The sequence below is a fragment of the Telopea speciosissima genome, chromosome 7, assembly GCF_018873765.1.
Source record: "Telopea speciosissima isolate NSW1024214 ecotype Mountain lineage chromosome 7, Tspe_v1, whole genome shotgun sequence".
Taxonomy (NCBI): Eukaryota; Viridiplantae; Streptophyta; class Magnoliopsida; order Proteales; family Proteaceae; genus Telopea; species Telopea speciosissima.
Window position 1 is genome coordinate 33267206 of NC_057922.1, and position 21467 is coordinate 33288672.

Genomic DNA, 21467 nt, shown 5'->3' on the forward strand with positions numbered 1-21467 from the left:
ACTTGAGATAAGAGTGAATATGATCAAGAAACTAGTTCTAAATTGATTAAACCTAGCTTGTATATTTAGCATAAATCCGAACTGTCGTCAACTGCTACAGTCCTAGTCCCCAGCTAGCATTGTCTAAAACCATGTGCCCTATGATTTAGGGAGAAAATCACATGATATTTCATGGCTATGAAGCAGACAAACACTACATTGTTTCATTTTTGACTTAACCCATAAAAGAGATCCTCTTCTTATAAGGTTTGATATGGGTTTGCTTCCATCTTACATTACAGAGCCATTTAATCAATATATTGGTTTAATTTAAGTTAGACCATCTTAACTGCTCCCTTGGAAAATATTGAAGCAGACAAGAACTCCCAAGGAATTAAAATGATTTATTAACTGAAAACACATGCACCCATCTAACCTGCGAGATAAGATCGCCTTTATGACCATTCAAATCAGAAATTTTGGAAATTCCTCAGGGCTACCACTCACCAGTTCCTCATTAGAATCACTACTTCTTACTTGGGTCCCCTGTAATTAAGATTTATATGACACTGTCATTAGCAAATAAAGGAAACAAGACATAAAGGATGCTATTCTACCAATTTCCATTAACTGTTTTAAGTATCAAAATCACAATACAGACTTAAAAGAGTATCTTCAACTCAACCCAAACTACCAAGTTTCCATCTACAAACATTTGAATTGAAGGATACATGGATTATAATATATTATAAGAAACAAGAATATAAAATAAGGGAAAAGCAAGAAGGTCATGCAATGAGTGACATCTGCAATGCCCTTTTCCTTCTCCCCATGATCATGTATCACAGTCTTTAAAAGTCTACAACTCTACACACTGCACATTCATTCCAAGCTCTCACCTTCCTTACTCTTCTCTTTCTGTCAGTACCAATCTCCCTGACATTCACTTATTCTCTCTATCAGCCCCTCTCTAGGTCCTTCCACAATGTCTATCTCCAATACCTTCAAAGTAGAAGAAACCAACTGTACTCCCTCTGGTTTCACTCTGACCCAATCCACCACACCTTCAACCCAGTCTAGTGAGAGAAGAGGCAGAAGAAAGCAAGCAGAGCCAGGGAGATTCCTTGGAGTGAGGCGTCGCCCTTGGGGTAGATATGCTGCAGAAATCAGAGACCCAACAACCAAAGAGAGACACTGGCTTGGGACCTTTGACACTGCTCATGAAGCAGCTCTTGCATATGACAGAGCTGCTCTCTCCATGAAGGGAACCCAAGCAAGAACCAACTTCATCTACTCTGATAACACCACCTTTCACTCCCTCCTCACACCCTTCAATGCACAAGCCTTCCTACAACCTTCACAGTTCCTTGCCAATGCCAGTGATAATAAACCCAACACGTATCAGACCCATGTCCAATCTGATCAGGACATGTGTAGCATTCAAGGTTCCAGTACTGGGTCAGCCTCCATTAGTGATAATAACTTCCTTTTCTCTTCTGATTCTGGGTCAGGTTACTTAGAGAGTATCATTCCTGATAGTTACTTGAAACCTGCATCAAAACCCACAAATGTAAGTGTCCAAGATTGTAGTTTCAGCACTTGTTCTGAGACACACAACCCAATCATGGTCCCTTCTCCAGAAGTTCAATCTTATTGTAGCAACAACAACAACAACAACAACAACTCAGCTTCTTCAATGGATAACTTGAATGGGACAGCAAAGGATATGAGTTTCAACTCCAATAACTTCCCTTGCCTGGACGAGCTTAATCATGGGTTTTGGGGTTATGGTCAGTCATGGGAACCTGTCGCTGCAATGGAGGAGAACCCTTTAATGGTGGAAGATGGGTGCATTGGAGCTTCTTTCTACCCCTACATTGACAGCCCAGGCTATGGGTTCATGCCTCAGGCTACTCCTGCAGATACTTACTGTCCATCACTTCCCTCTTGTAGTGATGTAATAGACTTGGGTTACTCTCTCTTTTGAGGACTTTTTGCAGCTCTTCTTTGAAGTAAGCTTTTTAGCAGTCCTCCCTTGTTTGCTTTTGCCTGCCTATTCTCTGCTATTGTTTTGAAACTGTAATTACACTGTAGAGAGTGTGAACTTCCCATCGCAGAGAGAGAAAGAGAGAGAGAGAGAGCTCCTTCTGAAAGAATTCTCTAATTAGTAAGTTCCATAATCAAAAAAGAATGTTCTTAATTCTTATACTTGCTTATCAGAGATTACAAATGAATTCCAATGAGTCCTTTTCATGGGTTCTTTTTTGGGGAAGTAAAGAACTTTTCAGAACCCAAATAGTCTCACAAAGAATGCAAGAAGAAGAAAGAACAACTGCATGCTTCATATCATTTTCCCTCCAGGATTTTTGGAATTTGTGTCTCTAATCTCTTATCACCACTGTTTTATATGTATAACCTAGCTAAGGTAACTATTGTTGACCCCCTTTAATGTAACTTTGATGCAGTATTGTATTATTTATAAGCTTCTTAATAACTTTCCAAATCAAACCTAACAGTCCATTTTGAAATTTATGGTTATATGATAATTTAATTGAATATGGCTCAGTGACCCGATAGACCTGATTAAGGTGGGATGCCTTGCATAGAATTATGGTTTTTATTTTAATAGGGAAATTGAACCTTGTACCTATTAAATTATGGTTTAACCTTACATAAAATTATAGTGATTGTTAAATAAAGTAAGAAAGAGCACGGAATACTAAATCCAATCCAAAACCTTAAGGCATTAAGTGGAGATGATCAAAAGGTATATTAAGACACGTCCAAGGTCCCAGACAATCGATGTGAAACTATATGAAATTGAAATAATATACATTGTCTACATGACATCCAAATGAAATGAAGGTTAAGGTGTATGTGGGAAAAAAAAAATTAAGAAAGTAAATTTTAATGTGAACTGTAATAGAAGGTCAAAAGAATGTAGAAACTTAAATAGTTAAAAAATTGTCCAATCTAATTGTAAGATTGTGAACCTAGAAAAACACTAAACAAAAGGCAAAAGTTCATTAAGACAAACCGTCTTAATAAAGTTATTAGGGCAAATCACCTTTACCCACATGACAGGATGATGTGGTGGTTTTGATTGATAGATAGGTCTAGAATTGGATTAACCACATGTCAAATTCCAAGATCTAATTGAATCAAACACCATCACATGTATTAGCATGCATCATTGTATTTTTCAACTATGTATGTATGCCATAAACCCTCTTGTGGTCCCTATATTTTCATAACTTTATTTTGTCATCGAGGAACTCTATTTAAGTTGAAGCTCAACATATAGATCGAAGGAGACCTTGAGATCTACATATTTATAAAATTTGGACACCATCTGATCAGCCATGTGACAGAAACTTGGGCCATCCTGACAAGCTTATTAGGATGGCCCGTCCTGGGTAACTTAGCCATTAAAAAATAATATGCAATAGGATGTATTCATCAATTAAGCCTACAATTTAATTGTGTGACTTACATATTTGTGATTTATACATCTGTAAAAACTCCAAGGAGGATTAGAATGACCATTAAGAACATCTAGCAACACCTTGGGCCAACTTTTAACCAGATCTTATTACTTGTTTTTTAACAACCACGAATTGGTGATTTTTATATACAACTCCCCCCACCCCTCTCTCTTACCCATACAGCCATACTCAACCAGAAAATGGCACTTCATGTATGCCTCCTTCGCCTCACTGGAGAAGGGTAGTGCATCTACATGAGGCCATGAGGGTGTCCAGCCCGAATTGGTTGGACTGACAGATCGATCAGTTCAGCTCAAACTAAACCAAACCCTTGTCGATTTGGTTTTGGGTTAGGGTTTTATGAAACCGATAGAAATCAAACCAGACCGAACAAACCGAACAAAACCAAAACTGGACAAACCGATAACAAAAAATTTTGAAAACCCAAAAAAAAAAAAATCCCTTAATTCCTTACAATATCAATGTAAAACCAAAATCGGACCAGACCCTATAGTAACCCAATATATAAAAACCAGACCGAAACTGATTGAAGCCAAAACCTTCCTTACCTGTTTGGTTTCAAGTTGGCCCAATAATAAACTGAAACCGGATCGAACTGACCGATTGGTACCCTTACACCTATTGTTACTTTCACTTTCGTGCGACTCAGGTCAGCCTTATTAACTGTTGCGCGAGAAAATTTGCTCTTTAGAAAGTGTAATCGTAATCTAGCCATTGTGCCAATACCTGGAAGAAGTGCCGGATTAGAATCGGAATCGGCTTGAATCAGTCTGCAAAAGCCCTAGAATCAGCAGATCCAAAGAATATTCCAACAGTTCAGGTGTTTTATCCAAGAATCAGCCATATAAAACCCATCATAAATCGGGATTGGTGACCACCGATTCAGATTCACAGATTCTTGAAACCTTGGGATCTAATAAGTGACTGAAATGTCTCTTTGCTCCAGAACGTTAATCCGACTATAGTATCACTTGAATCCCAAGCACGGTTTTAGGAATCGGTATCGGTTTCGTTGATCCCCAATCCAAGAGCGATCCCATATCAGTGGATTGGTAGAGACCAAGGGTAAAAATGTAAAAATAACAGCTTTTTTTTTTTTTTTAATTTTTTTAATTTTATTTGAAACCATGGGTAAATCTATCAATCAAGAAGGAAACGGATGATCCGGATTGGAATCAGCAGGAGACCGATCCAATCCCACAGCCGATACCAATTCCTAAAACCCTGATCCCACTAAGGCCTGCCCAAGTGTTCTCTATTCTGGGAATGAATCTAGAGGAGCTACACACTTTCGCAATAAACATTGAAGTATATAGGCCTTTGTTTACTTGCTTATAAACACCTAGATTCAGTGTGGAAATAGTAACGTAGTACAAAACATGAAAAACAAGGACTGAAGGAGATATGAAAGTCTTTCTTCCTGTATTTTAGTAGATAGATTATTAGCCCTGTTCAGAATATTCCAGCCTTACATAATCGAGTCATGTCCTTTAACCCACATGGGGCACTAACTGAGATGCCTCTTCAAGAGTACCTAAACTTAATATTCAACAGTAAACCCCTGGACAAAAAAGGGGGAGGAGCAAGACCACCTTCCAATTCCTTGCTTAGTAGAATAACAAATTTGGAACCTTGTTCCCAAATTTAAGGTAAAGAAATTAAAAACATGACCAAACTGCTAAATAGGATGAAAACAAAGTGGAACAGACTGATCCTATTCGTTTTGAAACGAGCATAAATAAACACAACAGCTTTAAAGCTGGAGAAATACGGGTTTACCTGAAGGGCTTCCCATTGTGGTTATTAGGTATGAGAGGTGAAGACTATATGGGATTTTGCTATACCTTTCAAGGACGGCTATAGCTTATTTGAGATGAAAGAGTTGGTGATACTAGGATAATATGAACAAGGCTGGACAGACTAAGTTTGAGCCATAGCTGGATTGGTTGACAGAACCTTCACAACTAAGAAGGAAGCCCTTATCTGGATCTAAGTTCCTGGGTGCAAGAATTTGTGAACCTACCTAGTTGCATTAAAATTAACCCGGGAGAGGAACGATGAGGAATGGCTTTCAGTTCTACTCAGCTTGAACTATGAGTCTCACCAGTTTGACCTGTGCCACTTCCACTAGGTGGGGAAAAACTCTGACCAGACTTTTGGACTCGAGAATGAGGAACAGTCCCACTCTTTGAGAAAATTGAACCAACTGAACCACTGGCCATGTTTTCAGAAGATGGGATTCTGGTTGAGAAAGAGTCCTTACTGGACCCTGAAACAAATTCAATTCGCAACTCTGAAGATGAAGATGATGGCGCCAGAGTTGCCAGCGAAGACCCAACAGGGTAGGGAGTAACTGGCATATCAGCAAGAGAAGATGCAGATGGACTGTAGCTAAGTATCCCCATTGGATGATCAAATTTGCATGTAGGTCCAAACTTGCATACCCCATTTTGCGCATAGAAAGTGCAAGGTGGAGCCCCCTGCAATTAGAATTAGTAATTTTAGATGCCATGTATTCACCCAAAAAAATTTAGATGCAATGTACAATCATTGCAACCCAAAATATTATTGCAAAAAAATTCCTTGAGAAACTAATATAAATAATCCAAAAACAGCAATCGAGTCAACACAACAAAAGGAAATAATAAGTAGCACATGCAGATGAGCAGGCATTTGAACCAGGAAAGCCTCGGAGACAAAAGATATTGAACATCAATAAATATATGCAACAAAAAGGCAGAGGAACAAACAAAGACATTTCAAGAATACATTTAATTAGGTTTTTGAATTAGGAGCATTATGTTTAGTTGTTTATTTGCCACCTAGTAGCCCCTAAGCTAGCCTCCCACAACAAGTTTTTTATTATTTTTTCTCCCTCACCCCGACCATGTGGGCCCAATGTAGATGATACTGTTCCCTGTGCCGACATTTGTGTGGCGTGGGAGATTCCCCCTGGCGGCACGGGGAACCCTCTCCCTTTAATTTAAATGAAATTTAAATCCTTCTAGCATAACAATTTATTCTTTCAAACCAAAAGGAATACTTAAGACCCCACATGCAACACAAAAACTCCAAACTTTAGGAGCAAGAGGAACATGTTCCTTCTTTCTCCCTTGCTCTGTTTGTTAGTAGTAGAGAAGAATTTTTGCTAGAAAGTAGGGATGTAAATGGATATTCGTAAATCCGTATTTGATCCGCATTCGTATCGGTTTAGGAGAATCCGAATCCGTCCGAAACTAATTGGATACGAATATGATAACCCCCCTATCCGACCGATTATTATCCGATTCGTTTAGCAGTCTGACGGTAATAAAATATCTGAAATATAACTCTGTGTTTGTCTATCCTTTTAAGTTACCTTATTGGATTTTGTTATCTTATTTTTATAAATTTATAAGTTAAGATAATGTGATTCTTTTTCTAGATTTACTATTGGTTTATATATATTGTTTTATGCAATGTGATACATGGAATTACATATCTATTAAAAAATCAAAAGTAAAAAACGTAAGAGAATAAAAGACTAAGAAGAGTAGAAGAAAGGGTAGTTACTGAACTCTCAAGTCTCAACCCTAACCCTCATCATAAAAAAGGTAAATATGTCAACGGATAGTTGAAAAATCGTATTCGATCCGTATTCATATCCATTTAGGAGAACCTGTATTCAAAAAATCACCATCTGGAAATTATCTGAATCCGTCCGAAAATCGATAGGATATTATCCGAATCCGTCTAAATATAATCAGATACGAATATGATAATGCCACTATTCGACCGAATTCGATCCGTTTACATCCCTACTAAAAAGAATGAGAAAGCCAGAATAAAAGTAAAGTATTGACTGTGCATCACTGCTCCCCTATCCTGAACAAGCTGCAAAAGTGCCTTCAATTATGGAAAGCCAAATTCTTGTCCTATGCGGGTCACCTAAGAGTAGGGATGTAAATGAATAGTCGAAATCCATTTCTGTATCCGTGTCCGTATCCGTTTAGCACTATCCAAAAAGCTATATTTACATGTAAACGAATAAATTATCCGATCCGTATCCATGTCCGTATCCGTTTAGCACTATTCGAATCCGCTTGAAAGCTAATCGGATGCGGGTGCGGATATAGCACTATCCGAGCCGTTTACATCCCTACCTAAGAGTTACGCAGTAATGCAAAGCTCGTATGTCTACGGGGCGAGTGCATTTGGTCTTCCAAAGCTTGTCATCAGAAGGTGGAATCGTTGATGAATGCCTTCCTTTGGAAAGGTACTGATAACAATGAGTTCCTGCACTCCATCAGTTGGGCTTCTGTGTGCATGCCTAAAGACAAAGGATGTCTTGGCTTAAGGACAATCAAATAAGTTAATATGGTGGGCATTCTCAAATTGGAGTGGAAACTGGCCAAAAAGAAGAAAAGAATTTGGGTGGACTGGGTGTACTCTCGCTTCCTCATTAGGGACTTTATTAACTCTTGCTCTTCAGATTCCTCTTGGACCTGGACTGGGTGGAAGCTGGCATATTTTCTTCTAGCTCTGCTTGGAATCTGGTGAGATCTCAGGCGCCCAAAGTCCTTTGGTATGAGGCTGTCTGGTTTCATGATCATATTTCCCGCCACAGCTTCATTACTTGGAGGGTCTTCTTGCAATCCCTTCTAACGCAATACTTTCTTTGGGATAATGGGATTTCTGCCACTTTCAATTGTTGCTTCTGTTGGAATGCTTCAGAGGATGTGCATCATTTGTTCTTTGTGTGCCCTTTCTCTTCTTTTATTGGGGAAGGTATTCTACGGAAATGTTCTCCCAGTTCAAGGACTCTCCCCTTTGAGGAGGAATTGAGATGGATCAAGAGGAACTTCCTTTTTTTTTTTTTTTTTGATAGGTCCTACTCTATCCTATTCTACAAGGGGTGAGGGAAGGTGTGAACCAGGAGACTTGAACCCAAGACCTCCTGGTAGGATGGGCTTTAACGCTCCACACTCTACCAAGTGCACTAGGCACTTGTTCACAAGAGAAACTTCTATTAAAAATCATGTTGTAATTCAGTGGGCAAGGCAACCATCTATCACGATGGATGGAAAGAAACCTCAGAAGATGGAGCAGGAAATCGAGAACCTTTCAATTGATTTGGGATGCTATATCCTTTGAAGTTAGGGGAAAGCTTGACCTCCATGCTGGGACTTGCTTGGATACCCCTAGAAATAGGAATACTGTTCAATCTTGGGACCTTCCTATCCAGATGCATGCTATGTGACTAGGAGTCCCCCTTGAGGATGGTTGTTTGTATGTCTCTCTTTAATCCTTTTTTGGGGCTCCCTAATCTTGGGGTCCCTCAATGTATTCTTTTGGCTCATTGAATATAAATCATTATTTATCCCAAAAAAAAAAAAAAGTAGAGTATTGATTTGAGAGAAGATCAAGGGCAAACAGAGCAGAGAAAAGAAAACATGACCACAAGGAATTACATTGTAGGCATAGGTCCCTTAATTTTTCAGATATTATTACATCCCAAGGGAGATTTCTTCTCTATTTTTTTTTTTTTTTTTTTTGGGGGGGGGGGGGGGGAGGGTTTCATACTGACTGATTCATTGTATAGGACCTGTAGGCTGGGGGTTGGTCCATGTGCATATTTTGATTGAACCTTGTTTGCCCTGTCTTCCCCTTTTTGCATCTTTACTCAATAAAATGTTTTCTTCATCAATCAACACCTAAAAAAATAATAAAAAAAAGATTCCTACAAGTTGCTTTCTACTCCTTGTTTGGCTAAATAGACAGTCATCTTATTCACTAGAATGAGATATCCAATGGAAACATCAAAGAAAAGGCTTGTATAATGGAGAGAAGCAGGAAAAAATTTAATGAGCTCAGGCCAGCCATGCGGCCCGTGCATGAAGAAAGCAAGAGAGGTGTCTAACAACCAGTCCACCATAATAGCCAATGAGCCGCTCCAGGGACAATCAAGTTCATGACATACGGGATTAGTTGTTTTACTTCCATACTTAGTTTTATTTTGGTGTTTTTGTTCATAAATTGAACCATTGAACTGGTTCAATTAAAGTGATTTGAATAGTTTTCTTTTAAGTGTTTAGTGGGGCTGGATTAGGACTTTGCTTTGAGTCTATTTCAGTTTCCTAGTCAGTCTAGTTTACCTAATAGGTTAAGGATTGGCTTAGGCATTTTCTTTTAGTATAGGAGTCTATTTTTGAGTTTTTTATATAAGATTGTAAGGGGGGCAAGTATTGAACATGAAATTTGATATTAATGAAAAGCTTTTGCTGCTCTTCTTCTCCATTGAACTTTTTTGTCTTGTGTTTGATCAATGCTGGTGGGATCGGTGTTTGACTTGATCGGCACTTTGCGGTGGGAAGCCCGGGTGGTTTGTTGGTGGGAGTGGTGTTTGATCCAATCGACACCTTGCGGTGGGAAGCCCGAGTAGTTTTTTTGAAGCTCTCCTTCAAGTTCTAGTTAAAGATTCAATTTTTATTCAAGTTTCTCAATCAAACAAGCTGCTGCCAAGGAAATTCTGCAACAACAGTGAGTTTGATTCATCCCAACCCTAACTTTTCTTCTTCTAATCCTCTAAACCATCAAACCCTAACATTCCCCCCTTTTTGTTTTCACTTTTCCCAATACCTAACTTCTGCCCGGATCAAACCAGCCAGTAAAATCCCTCCTTTTTTGGCGAACTCTCCTCTCACCATAAGGAAAACTCGATCCAAGTTGCACCCTCATCTGACCATCATAAACCCTAAAAATCCATATTTTCCTCTTTTCAAAAACCCGAAACCATAACCCTAACTTTGCTGTCCATTTAAGTTTACATACCTAACTCCATCAAAACATCTCAGGACCTTCACTTGTAGACTCCCCTACCTCAGCTTGACACAAACCCACAAGCCTTACCAAGCCCACTTAAGATGGAATATCTTTCACAGAGATTTTATAGATCCTAAAAGGGATTTAAGGCACCAGGCTGATAATTTTAAGTGACCTAGGCATTTCAAGAAAACAAAAGTAAAAAACGGTTTCAGGTATAAGACGGCTTAATTGAGAAAATGGTTCTGATTGAGTGATGCTGTTTAAGATTTTAACCCCAAAAAAAAAAATAGTGCCAACAGTAGAAGGGATGGTCCAGTCTCACAGGAAGAGTTTATGTAAGCTCTAAGGTAATTAAGGTAAGAGAAATTGAATTTGATCTAGATCCATTAGCAGGCTTGCATTTCTCAGCAAAGCGAGTAATAAAAATCTATGAAAATGTCCCCATCAGGTTTTAAGAGTCTACTGAAACATGGGAATGAAGTAAAAAAAAAAAAGTCTTGACGAATACAAGATGCATTAACAGAACCTAGGACATCAAGCTCTCCTAACAGTCCTCGCATATCCTAAAATATGTAGCAGGTAACCCTATGAACGACCCAGAAAATCTCTCTCACATTCCAATATGGAACAGTACATGGTACACCTCCCACCCCCATTCCCTAGGCAATTGAGCAATGAACTAGCTAATAAATAATATCATTTTAAAAACATTTTGCTTTACTTAATCATATATAATGCCCTTGGTATGATATGTAATTGCAGTAATATCTTAACAATAATATAACATGAAATATAAATGCCATATGCTCCAGTGATGCTCCATAGTCCATACTTTCGAGCCTCTCAAGTTCAGCACTCCAACAAACTAGTCAGACTCCACAGCACAATTTCTTTTTTTATTTGATAGAAACTCCAGAGCCCAATGTGGTCACTAAGTTTGGACCAGAGTTCTTATGAGTTCTACACTCCACCGAGGGCCCAAAATTCTAGGGAGAATACACTCCCCTAGTCCCTTGTACTTTGCAACCCTCTAAAAAGAGATGAGGGGTCCACAATTCGTCTGTCAAAGAGGTTTCAGAAGGCTCAAAAGGGAAGTTTTAGATCTTATGACATAAAAAGTGAGTTCATCCTCACTCCAGGTCAAAGGTTAAGTAACCATCCACTATTTAACTCGTAAAATTCTGAAGATCTTCCTTCAGGATGTGGTTAGTAACTGATGCAAGTTTAAAGAAACAAATATAAGCTAAATAGTCTAGAAAATTGATGATAATACATACAAAATTAATGCATGCTGTTTGATTAACACCTGATACATCTTAAATTATGAAGCAACTACCTACTTGTAAACTCAGGTTCAAACTAGGTCACTAAAAGAGATTTCCAAGTTAAATCCATTCAAAGAATGACTGGAAGTCAATTTATGTGATAGCCATAATATCAAATAATAAACTGTAGAGAGGACTGAATTAGGGTAAGACTTGGATAATCAATGTGATTACCAAGCACTTCTATTTATAATCATAATGAATGAATAAAAAAGATTACAAAATCAATGTGGGACTAAAACGAAATAATAAACACAACTAAGAAAGAAGAAAGGTCCAGAATATCCCTACGGTATTCTAGACATATAACTAACACTCCCCCTCAAGTTGGAGCATATATATCATGCATGTCCAACTTGACTAAGATAGGATGAAACAGCTTGCTACTCAATCCCTTAGTGAACACATCAGTTAGCTGATCAGTAGACTTCACAAAGGGAACACAAACGAGGCCAGCTTCAAGCTTCTCCTTGATGAAATGTCGGTCAACCTCCACATGTTTAGTACGATCATGATGGACAGGGTTATGAGCAATGCTAATGGCTGCTTTATTGTCACAATAAAGCATCATTGGAAGATGGACAGGAACACCAATATCCTGCAACAATCCTCTAAGCCACAGAAATTCACAAATTTCTTGTGCCATTGCGCGGAACTCGGCTTCAGCACTAGACCTTGCCACAACATTCTGCTTTTTGCTACGCCATGTGACAAGGTTCCCACCCACAAAGGAACAGTAGTCACAGATAGATTTTCTATCAGGAGAACCAGCCCAATTGGCATCAGTATAGGCTTCAATCTTCAAGTGACCATTGGGAGATAGAAGGATTCCCTTTCCCGGAGCAGACTTCAAATACCTCAAAATACGACGGACTGCATCCATATGAGAGGAATAGGGATCATGCATTAACTGACTCACCAAACTTACAGCAACTGCAATGTCAGGGCGTGTGTGAGAAAGGTAGATTAGTTTGCCCACTAACCGCTAATAAGCACCCTTGTCAACAAGCTCACCCTCGTTCTCCCTAAGTTTTGTAGTAGCTTCCATAGGAGTATCTGAAGGATGACAGCCAAGTAGCCCTGTCTCAGTCAACAGATCAAGGACATATTTTCTTTGAGAAAGAGAGATGCCCTTTGAAGATCGAGCAACTTCTATCCCTAGAAAATATTTTAGGGGACCAAGATCTTTGACCTCAAACTCACGGCTAAGAAGAATTTTCAAATCCCTGATTGCAGCATCATCATTACCCGTGACCACAATATCATCCACATAAACTATGAGAAGAGTAACCTTGTTACCAAGCCGTCTGATAAACAAAGTGTGATCAGCATTGCTCTACTTGTAACCTGCTGAAATCATAGCCTTATGAAATCTGCCAAACCAGGCCCTAGGTGACTGCTTCAAACCATAAAGGGCACGCTTCAATTTACAAACTCTGCCCTTAGTCCTATCATCAGAAAAACCTGGTGGAATGTCCATATATACTTCCTCCTCAAGCTCTCCATGGAGGAAGGCATTTTTGACATCTAAGCTGCAAGATCCCACCCAAGATTTGCAAGACAAGATAATAACATCCTGACGGTGTTGAGCTTTGCCACTGGTGCAAAGGTCTCCGATAGTCAACTCCATAAGTCCGAGTGAACCCCTTTGCAACTAGGCGTGCCTTATACCTATCCATCGAGCCATCGACTTTTTGTTTAACCACGAAGACCCATCTACATCCCACTGGTTTTTTCCCTGGAGGAAGAGCCACAAAGATCCCACGTATTATTTTTGTGTAGTGCTCTCATTTCTTCCAACATTACTACCTTCCACTTTCCATCTGTAGATGCTTCCTGCCAATTTCTAGGAATCGAGATAGAGGAAAGAGAAGATACAAATGCACGAAAAGAGGGAGAAAGAGAGTTATAAGAAACAAAATGAGATATGGGATGTAAAGTGCAAGTCCTAGTACCTTTGCAGAAGTGCAATAGGTAGGTCGGAAGGAGATGGAATACCAGGAGATGTAGGATGCGTGTGCGGAGCCGGCAATTGGATGGGTGCGGTGCTACGATGGGATGCTGTGCCCTCTGGTGGATCTGCCCCTTGTATAGGTGATCATGTTGGAGTTGTCAATTCTCTCCTGAAATGCACCAATAGTTCTCTGGACTGGAGTTAGCTCCCCCTGAATAGGAATATTAACAACACTATTTTCTATGGTCTCCCCCTGTAAAGGATTCCCATTAGGTGAGGGAGGAATAGCCAGAGGTTGTTGGGCAATCTCCAAAGTAGGATGGGCAGCATCCAAAGTTGGATGGGAAGCATCCAAAAAGGGTTGGGCAGCAGCCATGGGTGGTAAAAGGGGCCGGACAGCAGCCAAGGGTGGTAAAAATGGCTGGGCAGCAGCCAGAGGCACCTCAGGTAAAGGAATTTCGAAAGCCACATCTTCACCAGCACTCTCCCCCTGAAGAGGTGGCGAAGAATAATAAGAAATGGACTCATGGAAAATAACATCCATACTAACCACGGTACGGCGGGAAAGGGGATGGTAGCATTTATAGCCTTTCTGGGTTGGAGAATAACCCAAGAAAATACAACGGAGCCCCCGAAGTTCAAGTTTGCCTGGAGATTTGGTATCTCTAGCATAACACACACAACCAAACACCTTGGGAGGCACAATAAAGGAGGAATTACCAATCAAAATATCAGAGGGGCTACGGGAGTGAAGGACCCGAGATGGCAGCCTATTGATGAGATAGGCTACCGTGATAACCGCATCCCCCCAATATTGAGACGGGACATTCCTCGCAAACATTAATGCTTTGGCCATTTTTAACAAGTGGCGGTTTTTCCTTTCTGCCACACCATTCTGGGCAGGGGTATCAACACAACTAGTCTGATGAATGATTCCATGGTCAGCCAAATATTTTTGAAATTGTGATTCTTTATACTCTGTTCCATTATCATTTCTCAATATTTTGAGAGTAGCCTGGAACTGAGTTTGGACCATTTTATGAAAGTGTTGAAAGCATAAAAAAATTTAATTTTTTGTGTGCAAGAGATAGACTCATGTGTTCTTAGAATGACAATCAATGAAAGATACAAACCACCGATGGCCAGAAATAGAGGGTTTACGATTAGGGCCCCAAACATCAGAATGCACTAACTGAAAACAAAAAGAACTTCTTTTATTTGAAATAGGATAATTTGAACGTGTCTATTTGGCCAGAACACACGCCTCACAAAAAAAATCATCCTTAGTATGTAGGGTGACCAAACTAGGAAATAAATGTGCTAAAATTCCTAAAAGGGGGTGACCTAACCTAGAGTGCCACTGGTAGAGTTCAGAAGAGACCATGGAGTTCTGGTGTAGTGGAGAAGGTAATGGTGGTGGAGAGAAGCGACCATCATCAAGTAGGTACAACCCACCGTGCACTTTACCCAATCCAATCGTCTTCCCCGAGGCCAGATCCTGAAACACACAATGAGAAGGAAAGAAAGTAACTTTGCAGTTAAGATCACGAGTAATACTACTAATGGAAATAAGGTTAGTAGTAAAATTAGGAATGTGCAAAACAGAAGTTAATGGAAGAGAGGAAATGCAGTTGATGATTCCCTTTCCAGAAATAGATGCAAGGGAACCATCAACTACCTTGACCTTGTCCTTCCCAGAAGTAGGAGAATATCCATGAAACAAACTAGAGGAACCGGTCATATGATCTGTAGCCCCAGAATCTATGATCCAAGGATTGGAGGCTACAGAAGCACAATGACCTCCAAAAGGAATACCTGACCAGGCAAAGTGTGAGCCTGAATGAGTGGAAGAATTGGCAGTAGCAGATGTAGTAGAGGTAGTAGCAGCGGAAGACCTCAGCATACGTAGGAGTGCCTGTAGATCATCCTGGGATAGACCAGTGTCAGTAGTAAGGGCTGTAGTAATAGTCTCAGTTTGATGAGCCTTGGTTTTTATCTTTGTCTTGGTCTTGGCAGCCCTTTTTGCTTCAAAGTCAACTGGTTTCCCATAAAGTTTCCAGCACTTCTTCTTGGTGTGATATGGTTTGTGACAGTGCTCACAAACAATAGTCCCTGTAGTAGAATCACCAAGAGAAGCAGTGTAACTAGGTGCAGGAGTGGGAGTAGCAGCAACTTTGAGAGCAGATCTGTCAGTAATAGGAGGGTGCAACATGGCAGCCCTACGGTTCTCCTCAGATGAAACCAATGCATAAGATTGTTCAAGTGTGGGAAAAGGCTTATGGCCCAACACTTGAACACGAATGGGATCATATTCCACATTCAAACCAGCTAGAAAATCATAGACCCTAATCTTATCCACATGCTTCCTATAGGAAGCAATGTCATCAACTGTAGTAGGGTGAAAATCAGAGAAGTGGTCCAACTGTTGCCATAGACTGCGGAGAGTAGCATAGTATTTGGAAACAGAAAAATCTCCCTGAGTAGTGTAAAGTACCTTCTGTCGAAATTCATAAACTTGGGCATCATTGCCAAGCTGCCCGTAGGTTTCCTTGCAAGCATCCCAAATCTGGTCGGCAGTATTTAGAAGAAGAAAATTATGCTGTAACTCTGAAGTCATAGAGCCTATTAGGTATGACATGAGAACACCATTATTGGCAAGCCACTTAGTCTTAGCAGGGCCTTTATCACTGGGTTTCACACTAGTGCCATCAATATGGTTGGTGAGACCACGGCCAGCAATGGCAAAGGAGGCTGATCTGGACCATAGAAGGTAATTTGAGCCATCCAGTTTAATAGGGTTAGGTGGAAAACTATGATATTTTGTCTTGTTGCCATCATGATCCGAAGTAGCTGTGGAGTTGGCTGAATCACCCATACTGGCAGCAGAGAAGTCCACTAATGTCTTCAAATACTAGGCTCAATGAGCCCCTAAAAAATCAGAAACAGCAGCAAGGTAGGATCCCTATATCGATATTGGTCAGGGTTTTGAAAAAAACCCTGATTTGTTGAGATTGGTGAAGGGAATTAGAAGGCACCAAACTACAGAATTATAATCCCAACTGAAGTCAATATAGCCCTTATAATGGAGGAAATAACCCCAAAAAAAAACAGATCCAATAATCAACAGCAATCTCTAAGATCGATAGTTGTCAGGGTTTTGAAAAAAACCCTGATGATGGTGAAATCGATCTCAAGGAGTCTTCACAAAAAACCAGAACTGTGGAGGCCCAAATAGCATTCGAATGACTCCTTATAAGTGGAGAAGAAGCATGCAAAAAATCAGAACTAATAGAGAGCCCAATCCCCTAGATCGACAATTGTCAGGGTTTTTGAAAAAACCCTGATTTGATGAAGATCAATCCTAGGAGGTCTTGAAACAGTGCTGTAAAACTGAGATAAGAACTTGAACCAATAGGGAATACTGCCGGCAGGTTGTGGCCTTCAAAAGTGGAGTTGATTCCTTGTATGAGTAGTAGAAGCAATCCCAAAAAAAACTGAAGCTCCAATTTCCGCAAGCTGCAATGGCTGGTTCTTATCGAGAAGAATTAAATATCATTCATGAGGTAATGGGGGCAGCAACTGGATCGTATGATCACCTCATCAGTGCTGCCCTATGTGACAATAGAGAACAAGGGAGAAGAGAGAGAAAGGAGAGGAGAAATCCGGGAGAGATGGAGAGAGAAGAGAGATCGAGATTTAATGATGGGTGGCCCTAATTCGAATTCTGCTCTGATACCATGTAGAGAGGATTGAACTAGGGTAAGACTTGGATAATCAATGTGATCACCAAGCACTTCTATTTATAATCATAATGAATGAATAAAAAAGATTACAAAATCAATGTGAGACTAAAACGAAATAATAAACACAACTAAGAAAGAAGAAAGGTCCAGAATACCCCTACGGTATTCTAGACATATAACTAACATAAACTAAGAATAAATAACCCAGACTTGTTCTAAATGGAGTAGTGGTTGTTATGGAACATGCACAAATATATAAAATAAAAATAATGGTGACCAACAGTAACTCAAGCTTGACCATGGTTCACAGATAATAGGAGCCTCCATATGGAATAGTGAGACACTTTTATATGTTCATGTCTAAATCAAAATACAGATCAAGAGTGTACAAGCATCCAATTCTAGAAACAGAAGATGCAAGGATAGCCCATCACAGCCTGCTATGTACTCCCATTATAGATACTAACCACCCCCATCCCCAAGAAAATAAGTTGGATAACTGAGCAACCATAGAATGGGATCTATCCTTGTTGAATCATGTACACCAGAATACCGTGGGGGTATTCTGGTCTTTTTGGGTATTTATTTTGTTATTTATGTACTGCCTAGCTATGTCAGCTATGGCAGGGGTATTATTGTCACACAGTGTTATTTTTCACATTATAAATATAAGCCTTGGGCTGATCACGTTGATCATCCAAGCAATTCCATATTTCGGTTTTGTTAATATGGTATCAGAGTCTATTTCTCTGATCTAGGTTACAAAACTCCCCCCCCTCCATCGTTTTCCTTTCTCTCCATCTTCTTCCTCCACTCCTTTTTTCAGGTTTTTTTCTTTTTGCTTAAGGGCATCACTAATGAGGTGATCAGATGATCTAGCTGCTGCCCTCTACATACCTCAATTTATGTTCTACAAGATTGGTTAACATCTGCGATAGCTGCTGCCCTGTTCTTCTCTGCGATTTTTTTTGGCAGCCCTCTCCTTGAAGATCAGACATACTTATCATCAAAGTTTGATTGTTCACCTTTGGAGGTTCCTCTCTCACACCATTGGACAGCAACTACTGCAGCCCTACATTCAGCATTGGAGCTCTCTTCCCTCAATCGATCTCACTTTCAGGGTTTTTTTCAAAACCCTGACTTTATCGATTTTGGGGTTTTAGGTTTCGGCTGTTGCTGATTTTTGGAGGGTGTGTCTCTCCCACCACACAGAGTACTCGACAAAATTTTCAGCCTCTTTCAGATTTTTTTAAGACCCCTAACCCTAATCAATCACCTCTTTCAGGGTTTTGAGGGGTTTTTTCAAAACCCTGCAACTTATCGATATTTGGGGTTAGGGCTGATTGTGTTGCTGCTACCAAGGGGTTTTTCATACCCTATATTCGGCTTCTTCTTCTGGTATTTTTGCCCTCCTTATCATCATCATGCCGGACTCTGATATTACCACGGCTGCTTCTAACGGCAATGGTCAAACTAGGTCTGATTTTTTTCCATATGCTGCTGCCATTAAGCTTGATGGTATGAACTATTTGATTTGGGCCAGATCTCTATCCTTGACCGTGGCTAGTAGGGGACTCACTGGCCATCTTACTGGCACTACCAAACAGCCCACTGAGGAAGGTGCTGCCCGTACTAAATGGGCTGCCAACGATGCTATGGTGATGTCCTTTGTTCTGAATTCTATGCACACTGACCTCTCTAGTCAGTATCTCCTCCTTGACACTGCTACTCAGATATGGACTGTTGTCAAGCGAACTTATGGTCGATTAGGAAGTGGTGCTCAGGTTTATGAGATCAGGAAGACACTCCAAAACACTACTCATAAGGAGTTGTCTGTCACTAAATACTATGCTGCCCTCAAGTGTTTATGGCAGCAATTGGATCACTATGCTCTTTTTCAGCCTACTACTACTGCCGACATTACTGCCTATCACTCTTATGTGGACCAATTTCGGGTGTATGATTTTCTGGCTGGCCTTAATGATGACTATGATCCTATTCGGGTGCAAGTTCTTGGTCAGGTTCCTTTCCCCACTTTGGAGGAGACCTTTTCTTATGTTCATAGTGAAGAGACTCGTCGGGCTGCTATGATGGTTACTCCTAAAGTTGAGAGATCAGCCTTCCAGGCTACTGGCTCCATCCCGACTCCTTCATCTGACAGTATTGCTACTGCTGCTACAGCCAAAGAGCCTGCGAAGTGTGATCATTGCCACAAACCGTATCACACTAAGGCACAGTGTTGGAAGCTACATGGGAAGCCTGCTGATTTTAAGGCCAAATGTGGTCATGCTAAGAAAGTGTAGCTCCAGCTCCCACTGCTGACATTGGTTTCTCCCAGGAAGAATTCCAAGCTCTCCGGCGTCTGTTGTAGACATATGCTGCCCCTACTACATCTGCTGCCAATTCAGGTTCCTTCTTTGCCCGTTCAGGTATTTCCTTTGCTGGTCATTGTGCATCGGTAGTCTTCACTCCTTGGATTATAGACTCCGGTGCCACTGATCACATGACAGGTTCTTCTAGCCTCTTCAATACATATTTTCCTGCTTCCGGCAAAGATAAAGTCAAAATTGCTAATGGATCCCTCTCCTCAATCTTAGGGAAAGGAGCCATTGGATGTTCTCCTTCTCTTACATTGTCATCTGTGTTGCATATTCCCAAGTTTACCACTAATCTTCTTTCTATTAGCAGTATCACCAAATCTCCGAATTGTAAAGTGACATTTTTTCCTACTCATTGTGTTTTTCAGGAACTAGGTTCGGGGAAGACGATTGGATCGGGTAAAGTGCATGGCGGATTGTACCTGCTTGATGGCGACCCTGCATCAACCCAGGCATTACCTTCTAGGCTCTGTCACCCGACATCTTTCTCTTCTGAATTACACAAATGGCACTCTAGACTAGGACATCCCCCTTTAGGTACTTTATCCAATTTATTTCCAGCATTAGTTAAAGATTATAATAAGGAAGACTTTTTTTGTGAGCCTTGTGTCTTGGCCAAACAGACACGTTCAAATTATCTCATTTCTAATAAAAGATCTTCTTCCTTATTTCATGTTGTTCATACTGATGTGTAGGGTCCTAGTAGAAAAGTTTCTCTTTCCGGTCATCGGTGGTATGTCACCTTTATTGATTGTTATTCTAGATTCACTTGGGTCTACCTCATGCACACACAAAAATGAAGTCTTTTCATGTTTTCAGCATTTTCACCAGCTGGTTAAGACCCAATTCAATGCCACTCTTCGAATTTTGAGGAGTAACAATGGGACAGAGTATATGGAAGGTCAGTTCCAAAAATACCTTGCCGCCCATGGAATCCTACATCAGACCAGCTGTGTTGACACTCCAGCCCAAAATGGTGTCGTTGAGAGGAAAAACCGCCACCTCTTGGAGGTCGCTAGGGCCCTTCTGTTTGCTCCCAATGTTCCTTCCCTTTATTGAGGGGATGCTGTCCTTACTGCAGCCTATTTAATTAATAGGCTGCCGAGTCGGGTTCTTCATTCCAGACCCCCTGTTGAGCTCCTACTTGGCTCTTCTTCCCTTGTTTTTCCCCCTAAGGTGTTTGGCTGCGTCTGTTATGCCAGGGATACAAGGTCCCCAGGTAAACTTGAACCACGTAGTCTCCGCTACATTTTTTTAGGTTACTCTGCTACTCAGAAGGGGTACAAATGTTATTACCCTCCATCCCGCCAGACTTTGGTCAGCATGGATGTCATCTTTCATGAGAGTGTTTCCTATTATGTGTCCCCACCTCTTCAGGGGGAGAGTATTAGTGATGATGTGCTAACCATAGACTCCCCACCTCCACTCCAGTCTGTTTACAATGAGCCTGTACCAGTTCGGCCTACTCCTAGTCCTCCCTCTGAGTCAAGGGGAGAGGTCCCTATACAGGGGGAGACCATCCCTATTCAGGGGGAGCAAATTACCCCAGTCCAGACTCCTGTCCAGAGAACTATTAGTGAATTTCAGAGGAGGATTGATGACAGTACTGTGAAGACCTATGCAAGGAAACATAAGCAGGTTCAATCAACTGTTGCTCCAGTACCCATCCAATTACCGAACCTGGATCCAGAACCTGCCTCTCCACCTGGTAATGTTCCTTCTCCTGAGTTACCTATTGCTCTTCGCAAAGGTGTCAGGACTTGCACTCAGCATCCCAT

General features: G+C 40.6%; 2 protein-coding genes across 4 annotated transcripts in view; one reads left to right on the forward strand and one right to left on the reverse strand.

Annotated features, from left to right (window-relative positions):
* The first annotated feature begins 913 nt into the window (after window positions 1-913).
* Window positions 914-2023, forward strand: LOC122670137 (ethylene-responsive transcription factor ERF086-like). The gene has a single exon (XM_043867114.1). It carries the CDS (start codon window positions 965-967, stop codon window positions 1964-1966), a length of 1002 nt encoding a protein of 333 aa, XP_043723049.1. The 5' UTR covers window positions 914-964; the 3' UTR covers window positions 1967-2023.
* Window positions 2024-4906: 2883 nt separating this feature from the next.
* LOC122670136 (zinc finger CCCH domain-containing protein 32-like) overlaps window positions 4907-21467 on the reverse strand; it is a 30711-nt gene continuing 14150 nt past the window's right edge. For all 3 annotated transcript variants that reach the window (XM_043867113.1, XM_043867112.1, XM_043867109.1), the window contains exon 7: window positions 4907-5965. In XM_043867113.1, the coding sequence (XP_043723048.1) occupies window positions 5567-5965 (399 nt within the window). In that variant the 3' untranslated portion in view covers window positions 4907-5566. The remainder of the gene's footprint in view (window positions 5966-21467) is intronic.